At 37.7% G+C, this 20043-nt stretch overlaps 1 protein-coding gene across 4 annotated transcripts in view; it reads left to right on the top strand.

Annotated features, from left to right (window-relative positions):
- Positions 1-9724: 9724 nt before the first annotated feature.
- The window catches only part of DYNC2H1 (dynein cytoplasmic 2 heavy chain 1), a 265953-nt gene continuing 255634 nt past the window's right edge, over positions 9725-20043 (top strand). For all 4 annotated transcript variants that reach the window (XM_072968893.1, XM_072968892.1, XM_072968891.1 and 1 more), the window contains exons 1-3: positions 9725-10064; positions 14242-14412; positions 14829-14964. In XM_072968893.1, the coding sequence (XP_072824994.1) occupies positions 9870-10064; positions 14242-14412; positions 14829-14964 (502 nt within the window). In that variant the 5' untranslated portion in view covers positions 9725-9869. The remainder of the gene's footprint in view (positions 10065-14241; positions 14413-14828; positions 14965-20043) is intronic.

The raw sequence follows: 20043 nt of genomic DNA, 5'->3' as shown, positions 1-20043 counted from the left end.
CTGTACAAATATCCTCCTTTCCATACATTAACATTGATTTTTTTTTCAAAACAACCTTGTAGGTCAAAATTTTGTAAGCTATTTCCATACGTATAAACCCAGAAGTTTATAAGAGAAGTTAAAGCAGGAGTCCCTGTTTTAAGGCTTCAGTAAAGCTCCCAAGAACTCTTGAGTGTCTTAGAGAGGCCCAGCTGTGCAGAACTGTGGTACACACGCCATGTGCCTCTTATATCCTACAGCAGTGCCCTAGAGCACGTGAGGACAGCCTGACAGGGGATCTGCTTCACTCTGGGACTCAGGCTGAGGGACAGCCACTACCTGGAATGTTGCTTGTCATCATGGCAGAAGGAAAGGAAAACATGGTGAACCCCACGCTGGCTGTAAAAGGTTCTGCCGTGAAGTGACACATGTATCACTTCTGTTTAAATCATGCACTTGAGGCTACACCTGATGCATCAAGACAGGAATGTATAATTCTCCTGCAGAGATGGGCACCCAAGAAAGGTCAAACCAGCCTCAACAGTGTGAGATTGGAATGAAGTTTTATTCAAGACTGGGGAAGAGTGAATTCTCAGAGCAGTTTTAAGGGGGCAGTAGGGAAAAGCATAAGATTGGTTTCTACTTAGACCTCATTGTGGCAGATTGCATCTTCCAAAGATGGTTGAAATGGTGTCTCTCAACCCACACGTCCTTCTAGAACCTTGCCACCTCCTATCAAGAAATGGAGTCTAGTTAATCATAATTATCGTCATCATCATAAATCAATATTGGTTCGTTAATTGTGAGAAATGTACCATACTAAAATGTTAATAATAGGGGAAATTTAGTGTAGGATGTGTGAGAACTTTCTGTACTTCATGGAGACTTTTCCGTAAATCTAGAACTCTTCCAAAATAAAAAGTTTACTTTTTGCAAAGTCAAAGTGACCAGAAATAAATATTTTAAAATAGTAGAGTGCAGAAAGAAAGAGAGTAGTAACTTAACAGAGCTGCCTACATTGGATGCCTTCGGAAAGGTCCAAATTCATAAAATTCTGAATGTGAGATCATAGAAAACATTGTCTTGCACATCAGGTGGCAAAAAACAAAAAAAAACACTTTCAACTTGAAACCTAACCAGGAGGCCTAAGAATAAGAATAAGTGCTCAGGAGGGAAATCATATTAAGCTGGACACCTGATGTTCCTTCCAATATGTGAATTTGTACCCCAGTGAAGGAAAGCAGTTCACAAATTCAGAATTACTGGCAGAGGATTCATTGTTTTGATGACTTGCTGCAGAGAAGAACTCTGTTTTTGGATGAGTGGCAGAGGAGACCAGAAGTGAGGGCAGGCAGCTTGTGTTCGGGTATGTTCTTATAAGCATTTTTATAGCCTTCATCAGAGATGGATGTCCTGTTTTTGTCATACTGTATACTTCCCAAACTTGATATTGGAATGTTGCCATAGCGGAAATGATTTCTTAAAATAAGAACCACCATTAGACTGATAGATTTGGTTTTTTTCAAACTCTGCAACTTTGGGTAAAATGTTTAATCATGTTGTGACTTAGTTTTGCCATCTATATAATAAAATAATAATATCTAGACGTCACAGCATTGTGTTATTGAAAAGATAAGAAAATAAATGTGACGGTGCTATCAGATGTGCTAAGGCGAACATAATTACCTTAGGATACGCTCAACAAAAATCAAGTTCTACTAGTCTAGAAGGGGGATTTATTTAAGGTAGTCTGCAGAATCAAAGGGAGGGATTGCAAAGAAGGAGGCATGTAAAAGAGGTGAGTTGCCCTATTTTCCACCTCCACCCAAATTCCAGTAATGGGACTTGCCATTCCATATAGCTGCCACCTTTCTGAATGTCAACTTGTCTTAGTTTCAGGGATCTTTTTAACCATGTTCTCAGCCATTGAAAACAGGGTCTTCTACACAGGGCGGTTTGAATGGGGCTCAGCAAATTCTTCTGCTTTGGTTAGGCATCACTTCTTGGGAAAATCCACAGGTGGCATGCGGGCAGTTCCTGAAGGCCCTCACTACTCAGCACAGAGCAGGTTAGTTCACACAACTGTGTAGCAGAGGCAGCGGAGGCACTGATTCCTAGAAAGGCAAGAAACGATCCGCAAATAGTCTGAGACATCTACATGGCACCCACGCTGCTTTGGTCACTGGCAGGGATGACGTTTCGTGATGGTGAGTCTGTGCCTCTCCATGTGTTCTTCACAGACCTACTCCCTCTAGTCTCACAGACACCACCCCCACGTCTGAGCCCTATCCAACTCTCCAACCCCTCTCCTGGCCAAGATGACCTTCGGTTGTTATGGCATAAACTCTATTCTCTGCTTCTTTCACGGTCTGGACTTTTAATTTGCAAGGGCCTTCTTGTCTCCAAAGAAAATACGGCTCATGAGAATCAAAAGTTTTGGCTTTCAATTGCATTTTTTTTATGATCATGGGGTTTCAAGAGCACATTTTTAAAGTAAAAAGATTACACATAAACAGTTTTCCATTTCTGACTTTACAGTCATAATTCTCCTTGAGGCAATGAGAATGACACTGAGTATGATGGTCATGAGCAAGAATGTTCAGGAAAGAAGAGCACACAAAATTTTTTTCAAGATTTTCTCTTTCTTTGGACTAAACAACCAGAGAATTCTCGGATATGCTCATGAAGCCAGGCTTGTACACACCTTAAAAGCAAATCAAAGTCTAAGTGACCTACAGCTCCAGGTCAGGAATTACTGTGAAAATCTCCTGCGTAAGGCTTTGCTCTTTACCTGCCAATTAGCCAGATTCAAATCACTTAGGAGAGGATTCTGTCATCCCAGGGGATAGTGAAGCCACAAAACGGAAACGGTCTAGATCCCTCAATCATCGCTTGGAAGACTGCTTGTCAAATACCACAGTGAACTGTCAAATGAAGGAGAAATAACAATTCTGTTATGTTAAGCCACTGAAATTTTGGAGTTGTTTATTTGCCACACCTTGACTGCATCTGTCAGGATGAGGCTATGTTACAAAAACAATAATACCCAAATCTCAACATCTTATGATAACAACAATTAATTTCTTTTTTATGGTATGCCATCAAGAAGACTATGCTCATCATAGCTAGGCTGATGACAACTCCATCTGGACTTTTGCTTCCATGATCACCACAGCAGTGGGAAAGGACCATGGTAAATCTCACATTGGCTTTGAAGGTTTCTGTACATACATGATTTACCACTTCTACTTACATTTCAAAGATCAGAACAAGTCAAATGGTCATGTCCATCTTTAAAAAGAACAAAGAAATGCAATCCTACTATGTGCCAAGAAAAGGGTGGTAAATTAAAATAATGGCTTCCACATGAACACAGACTTTGATGCTTGGAAGGAGGGTGCTACCATACAGAAACTTAAAATTTGGTGTACAGAACAAGTGGGCGGCAGGCAACAAAGAAACAGATTAGCAGGCTGGTTGGCTGGAGAGCCCTAGCGAGCCTCAGTAAAATATTTAGTACAACTGTCCCCAATGAGAAGGTAGACCATGAACCTAGTGAGACTAAATCTATGGGAAATAGAAGCAGAAAGATGTCTTGGCTACAGTTATCTGCCTTTAGCAAGATATTACAAGAAAGAGGGGGGCTCAGATGAGAACTGGTTGGTTATTTTTAGAAGAGATAGAAGGATACTAAGGAATTCTTGAGATCACGGTTCTTTCAGGGTTAGAAAAGTTGACTTCTTCTAGGTCCTAAGTAATAAAAGATAAGACTGGGAGAAGTTTTAAGTGACAAAGGCACTAAAAGACCTCTCAGTTGAGAAAATAGGGGCTTAATCTTTTTGCAAAGGTCAGATTAAGGTTTTTAAACTTGCCATCCAAACTTACTGTTTCAGATGGCATCAAGATAGCCATCCTTAATTAACGTGAGAGGGGAGGGCATGTGTATGAGAAAGCAAGAAATAAATGATTCTTGAGAATTATATATGTATAGGAAAGAACTAGATAGTGGAATTTAGAATATAGAACTAAAAGCAAATACATTAGAAAGCCTAGTAAGTTTAAGGGAATTGTACCGTTAAAGAAACCAGATGCCTGAACTAAACAAAAAGATTTTAAGCCTTAAAACAACCATCATGCTCCCAGAGTTTCCCCAGCAGATACCTTATCTTTTCGGTTTATAGGATGCTGGACCATGAGGATCCACACTTGAACCTGATGGATAGGACTGTGCATCACATAGAGATCTGAGATACCTTCCCTTTCTCTGATATAGGACTCCCCAAAGTGTGTGTTCATTGACTTCACAGCCCAGTTCCTGACAAGAAAGAACACTAGATACATGATAGGAATAACTTCATTAGTCTTGTTGAATATGTTTTCTAGTGGTGTAAAATTTCAAATTTCATATTTGTTAGTTATCTTTAGGGATTAAGGTGCCAAGGCCATGCTTGAAAAATGGGAATTGTTACTTGGCCTTTTTTTCTTTTAAACATGTCCTAAGCTACCCTGCTGAGTAAATTGATGCTGCCAATTTACGATATTCTATTCTCAGAGCAACAGCCTGTGATGTCAGAGGGTTATTTTATCATAGAATTTATCCAAAAAAGATGTTAGGCTGTGAAAGCAGAAAGCTTTGGTTTAATTGCATGTTATTCAACTATCATTTCATATAAATAAAAATGGAAATAGAAATAGAAAATAGGCAGCTTATGTGAACATTTTCATTAACTACTGTGGTATAAAGCCTTCCTTTCAGCACTTTACATCAGTGGTTCCTTTTTTAATTTTTTTTCAAATAATATTACAGGGCATTCAGGTGCAAGCTGAAGCAAGACTGTTTCCTCTTAAGCTAGACCAGGCACACAGTAAAGAAGGCAGCAACAAACCATCTAAAAGAATTATCAGTATCTTTATAGAGGACAAGATTACCTATTAATATGTTTTGAAAGGCTTTTATACTAAGAACCTTAGAACAGTAGTTTCACTAGCATCTTACGCTGAAAGCCAAATTAAAAGCACTCAATTTATTAAACATGATTATCACATGATTCGGTATAGGTGCAACAGACCTCATTAACAGCATTCTGTAAAGCAGCTTGCAGACTCACCTGACCACAGAGCCAAGTAGGTTATGTACATTAGTGAAGTGGCTGGAGTGTGAGACAGTGGGGTGGATGAGTAGCAGTCTGGATGGGCTAGGTTAGGGCAGGGCAACAAAGAAGCCCATAGCTCAGTTGTTTAAGACAACAAAATCTGTTTGCTTGCTCACACTACATGTTGGTCTGGGTCAGCTGAGGACCTTGTTCTCTGTGATTAGAACAAATCTATCTAGATTTGACCTATCTATCACATGTCACTATCTTTTTAGATATTGGTTACTCCGTAACCAATAGTAACGTTATTGGTTACTATGGCGGAGGAAAAACAAAGAGCGTAGTTTATTTTACTTAGCCCAAGCAGTGTTTTTTTTTTCTTAATCTGAAAGACGTTAGGGGGTATGGCAGTCATTAGAACTGTTCTCAAATATTCTACATCTCTTTCCTTTTGTGTACAAGGTACAGTTGAACTTGCCTGCCTACCTGCCCACTTGCAGTTAGATAAGACATGTGTCTTGCTTGGTCAATAAAATGCGAATGGAACTAATGTACATAAACTTGAAGAGCCAGTAAGTGCTTTGCACATGGTTTCTTTTTCTTCATACCAGTAAGATATACTGCCAATTAAAACAATTGTGACTATTCAAGAGAACTCATATAAGGTAATTTAAACCAAAGCTCAAGAAGTAGATTTTTTTACTAAAAAAGTTTTAAATTAACTTTGATATTTAATTTTTCATGTGTAATGAAGCACCAACATTCAAATAAATAGTATTCAACACCTGATAGAAGAGTCAAAATATTTATTTAATCATAGTGTCTAGGACATCATGAGGAAACATAAAAGCATTATCTGCAAGGAACTCCACACTTTGATTTTGTTTTCCTTTAATATCTGTTTCTGAATTTATTTATTAGTGGAGAGTTAGGAAAATCATCCCCACATTATCACACTTCTGGCCTTTTCCTCCACCTTCTCAACCACGCCCAGGATTAGTTGGGGGAATGGAGGTAGACAGCAGTGCAGATAAAAGAATTATCTTCAGTTATAATTAACAGCAATAAACATGAACACTTTTGCTTTTGTAGCTCCATCCTCTCCTCCTATATCTTCAGTGCAATTGACTATAGAAAGAATTGGCTCTCCGTTAGATTCAGGTGCAATGGTTAGTGACCATTTTCTGACTTAGGAAGAGAATTTGAAGAAATCCTTTTATTACACAGGAACACATAAAATTATATAGAGGTAAATATATTTAAGCATTTGAACTGAACATTAAATGTCATATTAGCATGTGTATTTCATTATACTGGTGATTTCAATCTGTAAATACTGTGGACTAAAGAATGTTTCAGCTTTTGTAAGTCCGAAGAAGAGGTCCTGAAATTACACTTCTTCATGTACAGCACCTCCCAACACTGTATGATATGGTTCCAGATTCCAAATTGCAACTGTCCTTTAAGAAACTACCACTTGTGGAGTTTTAGTTTAGTAACAAAGAATATTCGCAGTTATCTGTAAAGGCTATAAAGTTCTTCCTGTTTTCTGTTGCTAAAATAGCTGTGTAACGCTAGATTTTCTCCTGTATACTTCAAGCAAAACAATGTATTGCAAGAGTTGCAATACAGAAGTAGACAAAAGATCTAGTTTGCCTCCTTCTGAGGCATATATTAAAGAGATTTGCAAAAATGTAAAACAATGTCATTCTTGTGACCAAATGTATTTTTATCTTGGGAATTACATTAATTTGCATTAAAATATGTTATTTATGTTAACAAGTCATGGGTTTACTATTTTTAAATAGATGAATAAATAAATATTTTAAAACTGTCTCAGTTTGAATAATTATTACTGTAAATGTTGATAGACATAATGTACAGAAACAAATGTTTTCTGGCGTCTTCCATAATTTTTTTAAGTATAAATAAGTCCTGACACCAAAGGTTTAAGAAATGCAAATATGGGGAAAAAATGAGGAATCCTTGGTTCAGAAGTTTTATCCCCTGTCCTCTGCTCACATTATCTATTTGCATGCCACCTACTACCCAACTTCTAAACCAGTGCTCCACATTACTGTTTTTTTTTTTTAAAACAGTACCCTACTGCTGATATCAATTACTCTATTCGTTAGTGGGGCCTAAATTACTATAAAAAATAGACCCACACATGTATAATGTAAAATGGCTTAAACACAATAAAGATTACTTCTTGCTAAACAATTGCTGGCTTTACTCCACACTATGATTCAGGAGCCCTGGATCCGACTCTTCCGTGGTTCTGCCATCTCTGTTGCTTTGTAGCTGCATCCAGCCGGCAAAGGGTAAAGGTGTACTCACTTCTTTAAACCTTTGCCTTGGAAGTGGCGCACGTTACTTCTGCTCACATTAGTGAGCATTAGTTAATGGCCATGCCTGGGTGGCAACCACTTCTTAGCTGTGAAAGGGGAGAAATGATTTAAGTGGATAGCAGGGTGTCTACCACTATGATATAGGGCCTAGAGTTTGGTTCGGAATTGTATTTGGGTATGAATCCTGGTTCTGCAACTTACCGTCTCTGAGATTCTTTCTTCTTTATTGATGCTTCATGAGTACAGGGACCTTGTCTGTCTTGTTTTCCTCTCTAGGCCTAATTCTGGATATGAAGCAGTAGACAAGATGCACAAAATCCCTACCCTCATGGGGTTTACGTTTCAACTGGTTTCTATGTTTTTTGATGTCTGGGGTAAAACTGATTGAAAAACACTCAAATTTCATATTCTGTGCAAGTCCAAAGCCCGTTCAAGATTTCTAAAAATTCCTGGATGACATTCTCATGATCTCAGCTGCTTTCTAGACTCATGTTCCTACATATGCTGCCTTTCTGTTCACTTTTATTCACACTGTCATGGATGCTTAATAGTCATTTCATACATTTCCAGCAAAACAACTCACCCAGACTAAGCATTTGTGAGAAATGGGGATTTTCCTGAAGACTTTCCCCCAAGACTCCGGGAATGGCCATAAGGCCCACTGCAGAGCAAGAATCTCTGGATCCACATTAGCCATTTTTCCTGTCAAAGTCCTTTTTGTCTACCCAGTCACCACAGGTCCCTGTTAGGATTTTTTTCCATCCAGTCACCAGCATTCTACCTCACAGACTCCTCTCCCACCTTTTGGATTATTTCATGAGAATCTGAATTCAGTTCCCTTTATAATTTAGAGCTCTTCGGTTCTCATTACTGAATCTTAATCAAGATGCTTAGCAGATAAAAAGAACTTCTTTCTTAATTCTAAAAGTATTAGTTTTAGGAGGAAGTTGTGATTACTGACTGCAAGTTAAAAAAAAAATTGGTATATGTTCATGTTCCCTAAGATAATAGCTCAAATCAGCACTAAGATGTTGACCGATTAGACCAGAAACCCTGTGAGGCCTGGACTCTGTCTCCAGGGCCTAGTTCATTACTTGGCCTATAGCAGCATGTGGTAAATATTTTTAGTAGATAATTATTGAATTTGTTAAGTGGTTTAGATAGAAATGAGCACTGGGCAGAGGGAGAGGGAAGGGAAGGGAACAACCTAGAAATGTTTCCTTTCTCTAAATGAGGGCCAGTAAAAGAAGCCAGTTAAAAATCAAAACGCTGCAGCTGAAGCTGCCCAGAAGGGGATGGGCGTGCCAAAGCGCAGGGAAGCAGAGTTGTCAGTCAATCAATCAATCAATCAGGAAACCAGGATATAAAAACAGGAAAAACAAAAGGCGCCATTTTTCCTCTCTTGGCCTGGCCCGCTCCCAGTTCTCAGGAGTGTACTATCTTTCACTGTTTTTTTTTTTTTTAACGGCACTAATAAAAATCTTGCTTATATCACGCTTTTTGTTTCTCGTCAAAAAAATTTTTTTCCCGGTGACTAAGAGCTGAGGTAATTTTTATTTTCCTTTTCTGGGTAACAAATTCACAGTCTCTGATGAATACTGGGATAAATGGCCAGTAGTTTAGTAGTTTGCAGTGATGCTATGAGGTAGAAAATGATAAAGCCTGATTTCATCTCTGTATTTCCTCAGCATTAAGGCGCTTATTATAAAACTAACAAGTATGATTGCTTGTTTTGGTATTTTGCAAACTTGGCACTGTATTCAGTTAATGATTATGAGGGAAAATTGGTAGTTATATTTTTCTGAAATTAATAATAGGGCAAGAAATTAACACAGAAAAGAGCGGAGGAAGATTGAGGAAATAAATTAACGTTGTCGTGAACTCCTATCCTTCATCAGCCTCTGTAAAAGCCGATGTTTAAATAGTAATCTATTAAAATCCTCATTTCAACCTAGTATTTCCCTATTTTACAGATGTGGAACTTGATGCTTGACAGAGTGGTTTGCTAACGAGTGCCTACGAGAGGGAGCAGCAGAACCCCAGCCGTCCCAAATCCAGGTCATACTGCTGCACTCGAAGACTAGATGTATCAGAAGTCAGAAAAAAGCTTTAAAGGCAGATTCTGTGACCTGGCACAAACTTGCCCGAATCCCTTGCAATCGATGACCGCGGCGAGCAGCTGAGGAGCTCCGAGCTGGTCGATCGTCTCGGTGCGCTCTGCGTGCGCATGCCCGAGATGGTAACGCCCACCAGCCGCGCACGCAACGGCGCTCCGTCCGGCTCCGTCGCCATAGCGACTGCCCCTGGCAACGGCGAAGCCCTGCAGGCCCGCTGGCGAGCTCGCGGATTGAGCCCAGCGCAGCTCTCCCCCTCACTCCTCTCCCGGCTTCTTTCGTCCTCGTTCCCTCTTTCCCGCCCTTGCTCCCCTCCCCCTCTCTCCAGAGTCATGGCGGGCGGGACCGGGGACGTTCGGAAGCTTTTCATCTTTACCACCGCCCAGAATTACTTTGGACTGGTGTCGGAATCCTGGGACTGGCCGCGGCTCTACAATTGTCTTGAAATCAACAACTTCTTGGATGACGGGAACCAGATGCTGCTCAGAGTGCAGCGCTCCGACGCCGGCATCTCCCTTTCCAACATGGTACGGCTCCCTGCACCCCCGCCCTGCCCTCGCGTTGCGTCCCGGCCTCCGCCGGGGGGTGTCGGGTCCCTTTCCGCCCTCCTCCTTGGATGCTCCCGGAGAGCCCAGGGCTGTCTCCGCCTGATGAGCTGCACTGGGCTCGTGCCTCGGAGCGTAGTTTCCAAGCTTGCATCCTCCCCGATCGAGGGTTTCCTGTCCACGCGCCAGAGAACAATTGTATTCTTTTCTTTTCTTTTCTTTTCTTTTCTTTTCTTTTCTTTTCTTTTCTTTTCTTTTCTTTTCTTTTCTAAGACTACAGACAGGTTGTAAGTAAAAAGAAAGCATTTACCTTGAGTTACTTAAACAACTTTTTTCTCCTTCCTTTTAAGGTTCTTTGAGGCAAATTCTGGCGTATCCTTTTTGGATTACGCACTGAACGTAAATTTACTTGAGAGAAAGTAAAGTTAGGAATTCAAATCTTTTACGAAACGATAAGATAGAAAGCTTAATTTTCTTTCTGTTGTACAACATGTGATGTACTGATTTATTGCACTGCTGTCTCCACAGCAGGATTGTTTAAGGAATAGTTGTGTTTGCAAGCAGCAGACACACACATTTCTCAGTAATATATAGACAAAAATTGCCTCGCATATTAAACGGGCTTAGTAAGTGGATGAAAGTTAACAAATCATTGACGTATTTTTCAACCTCTTTTCTGTTCACCCTTATCCCTAGGTTTAACAGTACTTGATACAGAGCAGGCACTGAATGCATTTTTGTAGGGTGATTAAATCATTCGCCCCATTATGAATCTTTAGTCTTAGATTTCATTCAATACTATTCAATAAACTTATTTTGAACCATGTATATGCAAGGCACTTTGCTAGGTTTAATGGGTTTATGAAGATACAAAAAAGACGGATAATCATAGCTAACATTTATTTTCCCTTTACACTCAGGCACTGTTCAGAGCACTCTGTGTTTTGGATTATTCAAAATTCACAACATTATAAGATAGAAACTATTTTGTTTCCATTTTATGGCTGAGTAGGAAGGTAAGACGCAAAGGTTACACCTTAAGTGTAACCTTAAGTCACTTCTTTAATAGGTGTTATAACTCAGAATTGGACCCTCTGCTTCTGCCTTCTAGAGCCTCACTCCAGTGGCATAGGATGACATGTTCTTGACAGATCATAAAATCAGGGCACACTTGTAAATGCCATTGAAAGTTTAGATAGCGTGTAATGGGAAAACAAGACGAGGAGGGGTTTGGATTTATGAAAACGTCTCTTTGGTTGGGTGATGAAAATTGAAACTAACTTTTTAAAGTTAGTAGTTAAGTAGAACTCAACAATATATTTTATTTTTAGTCAGTACATCACACTACAGATTTTTAGTCATATTGTTACTGAGTTGAAACTCATTCTACTCACAGCACAATAGGCCAATAAATGGGGAGATGAGGTGCTGGGGCAAGGAAGAGCGACTTTACTCAGAAAGCCGGCAGACTGAGAAGACGGCAGACTAACGTCTTGGAGAACTATCTTATTCAAGCCAGGATTCAGGCTCCTTTTATACTAAACAGGGGAGGAGGTGTGGTTGGTTGTTGCAAACTTCTTGGTACAGGAATTCTTTGTTCTTGTAGCTGTCCACCTAGGCCAGATCTCTGTAAACCTCCAACAAAACAAATGTTATTTTTTTCCTGCAACTTGTTATCTCTATTTAAGTGCAAAAGTGTTAATATCCTTAAAGGTCAGAGCCTTGAGCATAGGCTCTCCTGTATATTTCAGGCTAAAGGCAACATTATTTTACAAAAGGTGCAGAACCAGCAAGACTAAGCATAGAAAACAACACAGGGTTAAAGCCAAAGAAACGATCTAGTATGGAGTCAGATTTGTTCTTTTCTGTTACAATATTTCAGAATATTTTGTTATATCTTAAATTGTACTTTAGATGTCAGAGTCGGCATGATTTAACAGATTAAGAAATAATAATTCAGTACCTACTCTGGGTCCGGCATTGTCCTGGGTGCTGGGAATAAAGCCATCAACACTTCAAGAGTTTGTCTTCAAGTAGTAACATTCCAGTGGACAAAGACAGACTAAACACATGCCAAGGGATATGTAATATAATTTTGGGTATTGATAAATGCTATTAATAAAAGTAGAATAATGTTAAAGTAGTGGTGATGGTAGGGTGGGGAACTGCATTAAAATAAAGAGGGAGGGAATGGCTGTCTGGATTAGTGACCTTTGAAAGGAGATGTGAATTGAAGGATGAGTTATAGGCAGATACAGGGAAAGAGTTTTCTAAGCAAAAGAAATGGCAAGTACAAAGGCCTTGAGCTGGGTCTTATCTTACCTTGGTTTCCAGGGGCAGGAAAAAAAGAATCAAGTCGTTGCTGAAGTTTAATGAGTGACCAAATAGTGTGAAAAATTAAGGCGAGGGCTGAGCAATTTAGGAACTTGTACACCATTTAGTTTGCAGTAGGAAGTTGGTAATCTTAAGAGAGAGATGTAATCTGGTTTATGCTTTAGGATAGAAGTTGGCAATTTTTCTCTGTAATGGGCTAGGTAATAAATACTTTAGGCTTTGCAGGCCATAAGGTTTCTGTTACAACTCCGGCTCTGCCATCGCAATGAGAAAGCAGCCATAAACAATATGTCAGTAGATGAGTGTGGCTGCATTCTAACTAAACTTCACTTACACGGATATTTAAATTTCATATCATGAAATATTTTGATTTTTCAAAAAAATCTAGAAATAGTTTTTAGCTTGGGGACAGTGCAAAAAACAGGCAGAAGGTTGCAGTATGCTGGAACCTGATGGATTCCAGTAGGTGATAGAAGTATTTTGCAACCTCGGAAGAGAACAACTTCACACCTTGAATTAATAGTTAATAGCTAAGGGGAAGTAGTAGTTGCTAATGAAAGAGAAACTGGGAGGGAGGTGGCAAGGAGTGCTGACTCCTCCTTTTCCTTTTCTCAGGGAGTAATGAGCAGCTGTAGCCAACTCATCCTTTGCTTTAACTCTTGACTTTGGTGAGGGCAGGGTTCGGTGTCCTGACCCCAGGGAGCCTTGGCCGGTGACTACTGTTGCTGTTTTCAAAGTATGATATTACAATATGTATTTTCTGAATTTTCTTTCTTCAGGTAGGTGGGAGGAGGAAAGTTACAAGGACATGTACTATTTAATTACTAGAGAGTGAATTTTTCGTATTTGCTTCTCTGCAGCTTTTTATTCTGACTCACTTGTAACTGGGATAAAATGATCATACTGGCAATAGAACTCCAACGTGTGAAAATGAGTTTGAGAAAAAGCAGCAACACCGAGTAAATGCCAGTTCCTCCCTAGTGGCTAAAAAAATACAACAATTAGGATACAAGTAAAGTAGTGTGAAAGCTCACTCATCTGTTGGGTGTTTTTCATGCACAGCAGTAAACTTGTTTGAAAGCTTTTTACTGCGTAGACTTCTCTTCCTGCAGAAAAGACGAGAACAGTTGTGCAAATGTGTACATAATTCAGTAACTTCTTTTGGGCAGTATACTTTTCAGCTAATGAACTAGTTACTATGAACTGACCTACTTTAAACATGGGTGCTTTAATGAATTCCAATTTAGCTCATCCAGTTCTAATTTTAAACAATCTAGTTACATGATAGTTTACTAAAAACATAGTTTGATGCTCAGATACTTTACAGAAAAATTTTTGGTTCAGGTAAAGGTGCTTTTAGGATATAGGTAGGATATAGGATATAGTTTCGGTAGTTTTGAATTGATAAAGAAGTTAGTTTCAGGTAAGAGGGTAATTAACATTTCTTGTTACAAACTTTCTGGTGTAGAGTGGAGAAGTCTGCTACTCATTGGTGTGTATCTGGGGCACGAAGCTTTGATCTGCTATATCACTGCATGTGGCTGGAGAGGAGTCATAAGCACTGCATGTCGACAATACTTACATAGTGCTTTCCACTTATAAGTCACTTACCAAAGTAGTTTTATGATACACTCGCATACAGGTGGCGATACAGTTTTAAAACCTACATATTCTTAAGGAGCAGAGACAGACTGACTATGATACTATAATACAATATAATCTTCCCCAAGGGGTAAAATTACAGTGATACAACATTTGAGGGAAACATTTTCAAATATTAACCTTTATGAAAATAACATTAAAAATCATTTGTTTGTCACTTTAGATTGATTTTGCGGACACAAAAGACAAAGTGCTGGTGTTTTTCAAGCTGCGGCCTGAAGTAATTACTGATGAGAATCTACATAATAGCATTCTTGTTTCATCTATGTTAGAATCACCTATAAGTTCCCTTTACCAAGCAGTACGGCAAATATTTGCACCTATGTTGTTAAAGGTGAGTAAATTAAAGTGGCTTGTGTGGTGGTTTTTTTAACCTAAATATTTAGTTAAATGTTTCCACATACGCAAACATGGTTATTATTTTATTTATTGCTAATATCATTCATATTTTAGTTTTAAAATTAAAATACTTCTTTTTGATTTTTAAAACTTTTATTGTAATCTTTGTTGACAAATAGAGATATTAGAGAAAGATATAAAATGCAGTCCACATCAGCTGTTACATTGCCTTAGTAAATGATGTTTATAAAGTTTTAACTGTTGGAAGGACTTTTTTCCTTCCCTCATGAAATGAAGGTAGTGTCAGGCTTTGGGTTAAGGTATATTTGGACTTAGTTCTTTTGACAACGTTTTAGGAAGCCAGTTTGGCAGAATTTTGATCATTATATGCTCTTGTCTGTTTTTATTTAGGATCAGGAATGGAGCAGAAACTTTGATCCCAAACTTCAGAATCTTTTGAGTGAACTAGAAGCTGGATTGGGTATAGTTCTACGAAGATCAGACACTAGCTTATCAAAGTTGAAATTAAAGGAAGATGACACACGAGGTATTTAACTGCAGCTTAATCAAAGTTGAAACAATCGCCTTTTTAGGACAGTATTAAAATTAATATATTTCTTCAAAGATTTCTTTCCACATTTTGGGTTGTCTGAGCTTGAGCAGCTTTTGAGTGAGTAGATTTATATATGGATTTGGAAAAGAGGAAAATGTAATCTTTAATGATGTGCAGTTCATGGAAACAGAAAATATAGTTGATTCTCATGATTTGCAGTAGTTATGGTTCTATGAAGTCACTGTGAACTCTGAATTAGTGAATAGTGAACCGTTGCTCGTAGGATCATGAGCCTCTGGTCATGACATTGTCATCACCTGCTCAATACATAACCTTGTTTTATGTGTGTTTTGGTTTAGACACCTTATTTAATATATAGTTGATTAACTAACATTGACTTCATGGGCAATTCACTGTAACTCATGCCTGAATGATGCTTTTCCAGCACAAGTCTTTTCTCTGTAAGGCACATCACAGTATTGTGCTTAGAAACACTAGATAGCACTTCAGAACCATGCTTGGGGGCCATTTTAAACAGCAGTATCACCAACAAAAACACAGAGGTGTCAGAAACATGGCAATTAATAGGCTACAAAAAAGGCATTTATTTATAGTTGGAGATAGGAAACAAGAAAGCAATGTTGCTTTGTTCACCCTTAGCCAGGAATCTATGTGTTGGGCAACTTAATATTTTTACAGCTCTGTGCATGTCTGCAAATGACCATGAAGGCACTACAAGTATAGATTTTGGATACAGATAAATGTTAGCAAGTGACTTCATAAATCCAGAATCCACAAGTCATGAAGATTGGCCCTAACTGCATATTTTCAAAGATAATAAGCGAGTGACTTTTATTTTAAAATGTATTTTATCTGAAGCTAATTATAACTTTGTGGCTATAGATAAATTATTCCATATGAAAAATTAATGTGAAATGCATGACATATACACGTTATTACTTTAAAATATTAGGTACAGTTTTATGCTTTGTTTGAATAGTAAAACAGGTGTTTTTGAATCCCATAAAACCAGAAATAGTGAATTTATTTCCAGTGTATGATTAAGCAACTAGAGATTGTCCGTTTCATTGGGAAATTTAAAAGCAAATTTTGAAAGTAAAACTATTTTAATTTGCTTACTTTTTCTTTTAGTTTCATTGAGACATACTTGACACAAAGCGCTATATAAGATTAAGCTGTATAGCATAATGATGTGGCTTAAATACATCAAGAGATGATTATCACAGTAAGTTTAGTGAACATCCATCATCTCATAAGGATACAAAATTAAATAGAAAAAAATTTTTTTCTTATGATGAGAACTTAGGATTTACTCTCTTAACAACTTTCATATACAACATACAGCAGTATTATTTATATTTATCACAGTGTACATTATATCCCTAGTACTTACTTATCTTTTGGAAGTTTGTACCTTTTTACTGCCTTCATTCAATTCCCCCTTCTCCCATCCGCTGCCACTGGTAACTGTAAAGAGTTTGTTTTGTTTGTTTTTGAAGTACAATTGATTTACAACACTATATTAGTTTCTGTTATACAACATAGTGATTTGGTATTTCTATACATTTCAAAATGATCACCATGGTAAGTCTAGTCACAATATGTCACCAAAGATACAGCATAGTTCTTGACTGTAGTCCCCACAGTGTACATTTAATTTCTGCGACTCATTTATTTTGCATTTGGCAGCTGCACCTCTTAATCGCCTTCATCTGTTTCTGTCCTCTCTCCTCCCCCTCCCCTCTGGTAACCACCTGTTTGTTCTCTGTAACTCTGCTTTTGTTGTGTTATGGTTGTTCGTTTATTTTGTTTCTTAGAATCTACATATAAATAAAATCATACAGTATTTGTCTTTCTCTGCCTGACTTACTTCACTTAGCATACGGCCGTCTAGGTCCATCCATGTTGTCACAACAACCTGGCAAGATTTCATTCTTTTTTATGTCTGAGTAGTAGTCCACTGTGTGTATATAACACAGCTTCCTTATCCATTCATCTACTGATGGGCATTAAGGTCACTTCCATATCTTGGCTTTTGTACATAATTCTGCAGTGAACATAGGAGTGCATGTATCTTTTCTAATTTTTTAATTTGTTTTCTTTGGATAAATACCCAGGAATGGAATTGCTGGATCATACGGTAGTTCTAGTTTTAATTTTTTGAGGAGTCTCCGTACTGTTTTCCATTGTGGCTGCTCCAGTTTATGTTCCCACCAACAGTGTGTGAGGGTTCACTTTCTCCACATTCTCACCAACACTTGTTATTTGTTGTCTTTTTGATAATTGTCATTCTAACAGGTGTGAGGTGATACCTCATTTTGGTTCTGATTTGCATTTCCTGATAATTAGTGATGTTAAGTGATTTTTTTCATGTGTCTGTTGGCCATTGTATGTCTTCTTTGGGAAAATGTCTATTAAGACCTTTTGCCTATTTTTTAACTGGGTTGTTTGTTTTGTGACATTAAGTTGAAGTTCTATGTGTTCTTCGTATATTACAGATATTAACACCTTATAAGATGTTTTGTTTGCAAATGTCTTCTCCTATTCAGTAGGTGACCTTTTAATTTTTTTGACAATCTCCTTTGCTGTGCAAAAGCTTTTTGGTTTTATATAGTCCTATTTGTTTATTTTTGCTTTTGTTTCCCTTGCCTGAGAAGATAGGTCTGAGAGAGTGTACTGCCTATGTTTTCATCTAGAAGTTACGGTTTCAGGTCTTAAACATTTAAGTCTTCAGTCCATTTTGAATTTCTTTTTGTGTATGATATGAGAGAAAAGTCTAGTTTCTTTTGCATGTAGCTGTCCAGTTTTTCCAACACCATTTATTGAAGAGGCTGTTTTTTTCTCACTGTATATTCTTGCCTCCTATGTTATAGATTAATTGCCCATATAAGTATGAGTTCCTTTCTTGACTCTCTATTCTTTCCATTGATCTGTGTCTGTATTTGTGTCAGTACCATACTGTTTTGATGACTGTAGCTTTGTAGTATAGTTTGAAATCACGACACATGCTACTTCCAGCTTTGTTCTTTCTCAAGGTTCTTTTGGCTTTTAAGGGTCTTTTGTGTTTTCAGACAACTTTCAATATCATTTGTTCCAGTTCTGTGGAAAATGCTATTGGTAGTTTGATAGCGATGGCATTGAGTCTGTAGATTGCCTTGGAGAGTATGATCATTTTAACAATATTGATTGTTCCAATCCATGAACATGGTGTACCTTTCTATTTGTTTCTGTCATCTTCAATTTCTTTCATCAGTGTCTTAAACTTTTCTGAGTACAGATCTCTTACCCTCTTAGGTAGGTTTATTCCTATATATTTTGTTTTATTTTTTTGAAATGATTATAAGTGGGGTTGTTTTCTTAATTTCTTTCTGATAGTCTATTGTTAGGGTATAGAAATACAACAGATTACTATATAGAAATTTTGTATCTTGAAATCTTATCTAATTGTTGAGCTCTAGTAGTCTTTGTGGAGTCTTGAGTATTTTCTGTACAGTGTCATGTCATCTGCAGTGACAGTGACAGTTTCACTTTTTCACTTTGGATCCCTTTTCTTTTTCTTACGTGATTGCTGTGACTAGGGCTTCCAATATTGTTGAATAAAAGTGATGAGTGGGCAGCCTTGTCTTGTTCCTGATCTTAGAGGAAGTGCTTTCAGCTTTTCATTGTTGGGGATTATGTTAGCTGTGGATTTACCATATGTGTGCTTGATTTTGTTGAGGTATGGTCCCTCTATACCCACTTTGTTGTTGAGACTTTTCCAACATAAACAGATACTGACTTTTGTCAAAAGTTTGTATCTATTGAGATGCTCATATGATTTTTAATAATGTGGTATATTACATTGATTTGTGGATATTAAATCATCCTTGTATCCCTGGGATAAATCCCACTTGATGATATCACATATCAGTGACCGTTTTAATGTATTTTTGAATTTGGTTTTCTAATATTTTGTTGAATTTTGCATCTATGGTCATCAGTGATATTGGCCTGAAATTTTCTTTTTTTGTGATTACCTGTGGTTTGGTTTCAGGGAGATACTAGCCTCAGAAAATAAGTATGGAACCATACTTTCTTTTGCCCTTTTTTGGAATCGTTTGAGGAGGGATAGGTGTTAACTCTAAATGTTTGGTTGTCTTCACCTGTGAAGCCATCTAGTCCTGGACTTTTGTTTCTTAGGAGTTGTTTTTTTTTACTGATTCAGTTTCGTTACTGGTAATTGGTCTGTTCCTATTTTCTGTTTCTTCCTGGTTCAGTCTTGGGAGGTTGCACATTTCTAGGAATTTGTCTACTTCTTTTAGTTGTCTATTTTATTGTCATGTAGTTGTTCATAGTAGTCTCTTATTACCCTTTGATTTTCTGTGGTGGTGGAAGTAACTTCTTTTTCATTTCTGAATTTATTAGTTTGGGCCCTTTCTCTTTTCCTTGATGAGTGGCACAGTTTATCAATGCTCTTTATCTTTTCAAAGAACCAGCACTTAGTTATGTTGATTTTTTTTCTATTTTTTTAGTCTCTATTTTACTTATTTCTGCCTTTGTGATCTTCAGAATTTCTTTGCTTCTACTAACTTTGGGTTTTGCTTGTTCTTTTTCTTGTTTCTTTAGGTGTAAGGTTATGTTTGAGATTTTTCTTGTTTCCGGCAGTAGGCTTGTATCACTGTAAAATTCCCTCTTAGAACTGGTGTTGCTGCATTACATAGATTTTAGATTAATGTGTTTTCACTTTCTTTCGTCTTCAGGTATTTTTTTATTTCTTCTATGATCCATTGGTTGGTTAGTGGCATGATTTAGCCTCCATGTTTGTGTTTTCTGCAGTGTTTTCTCCTAGTTGATTACTAATCTCAGAGCATTATGGTCAGAAAAGATGCTTGATACTATTTCAGTTTTCTTAAATTTACTGAGTCTTATTTTGTGGCCTGGCATGTGATTTGTCCTGGAAACAAACCATGTGCACTTGAAGTCAATGTGTTTTCTTCTGCTTTTGGATGGAATGTCATATATATGTTTATTTTGTCTAATGTGTTTAAGGCCATTTGTTTGCTTATTGACTTT

Source organism: Vicugna pacos, chromosome 10 (genome assembly GCF_048564905.1).
Source record: "Vicugna pacos chromosome 10, VicPac4, whole genome shotgun sequence".
NCBI classification, from domain to species: Eukaryota; Metazoa; Chordata; class Mammalia; order Artiodactyla; family Camelidae; genus Vicugna; species Vicugna pacos.
Note: the sequence above shows the minus strand (reverse complement) of the source record. Positions and strands in the feature narration are given on the sequence as shown.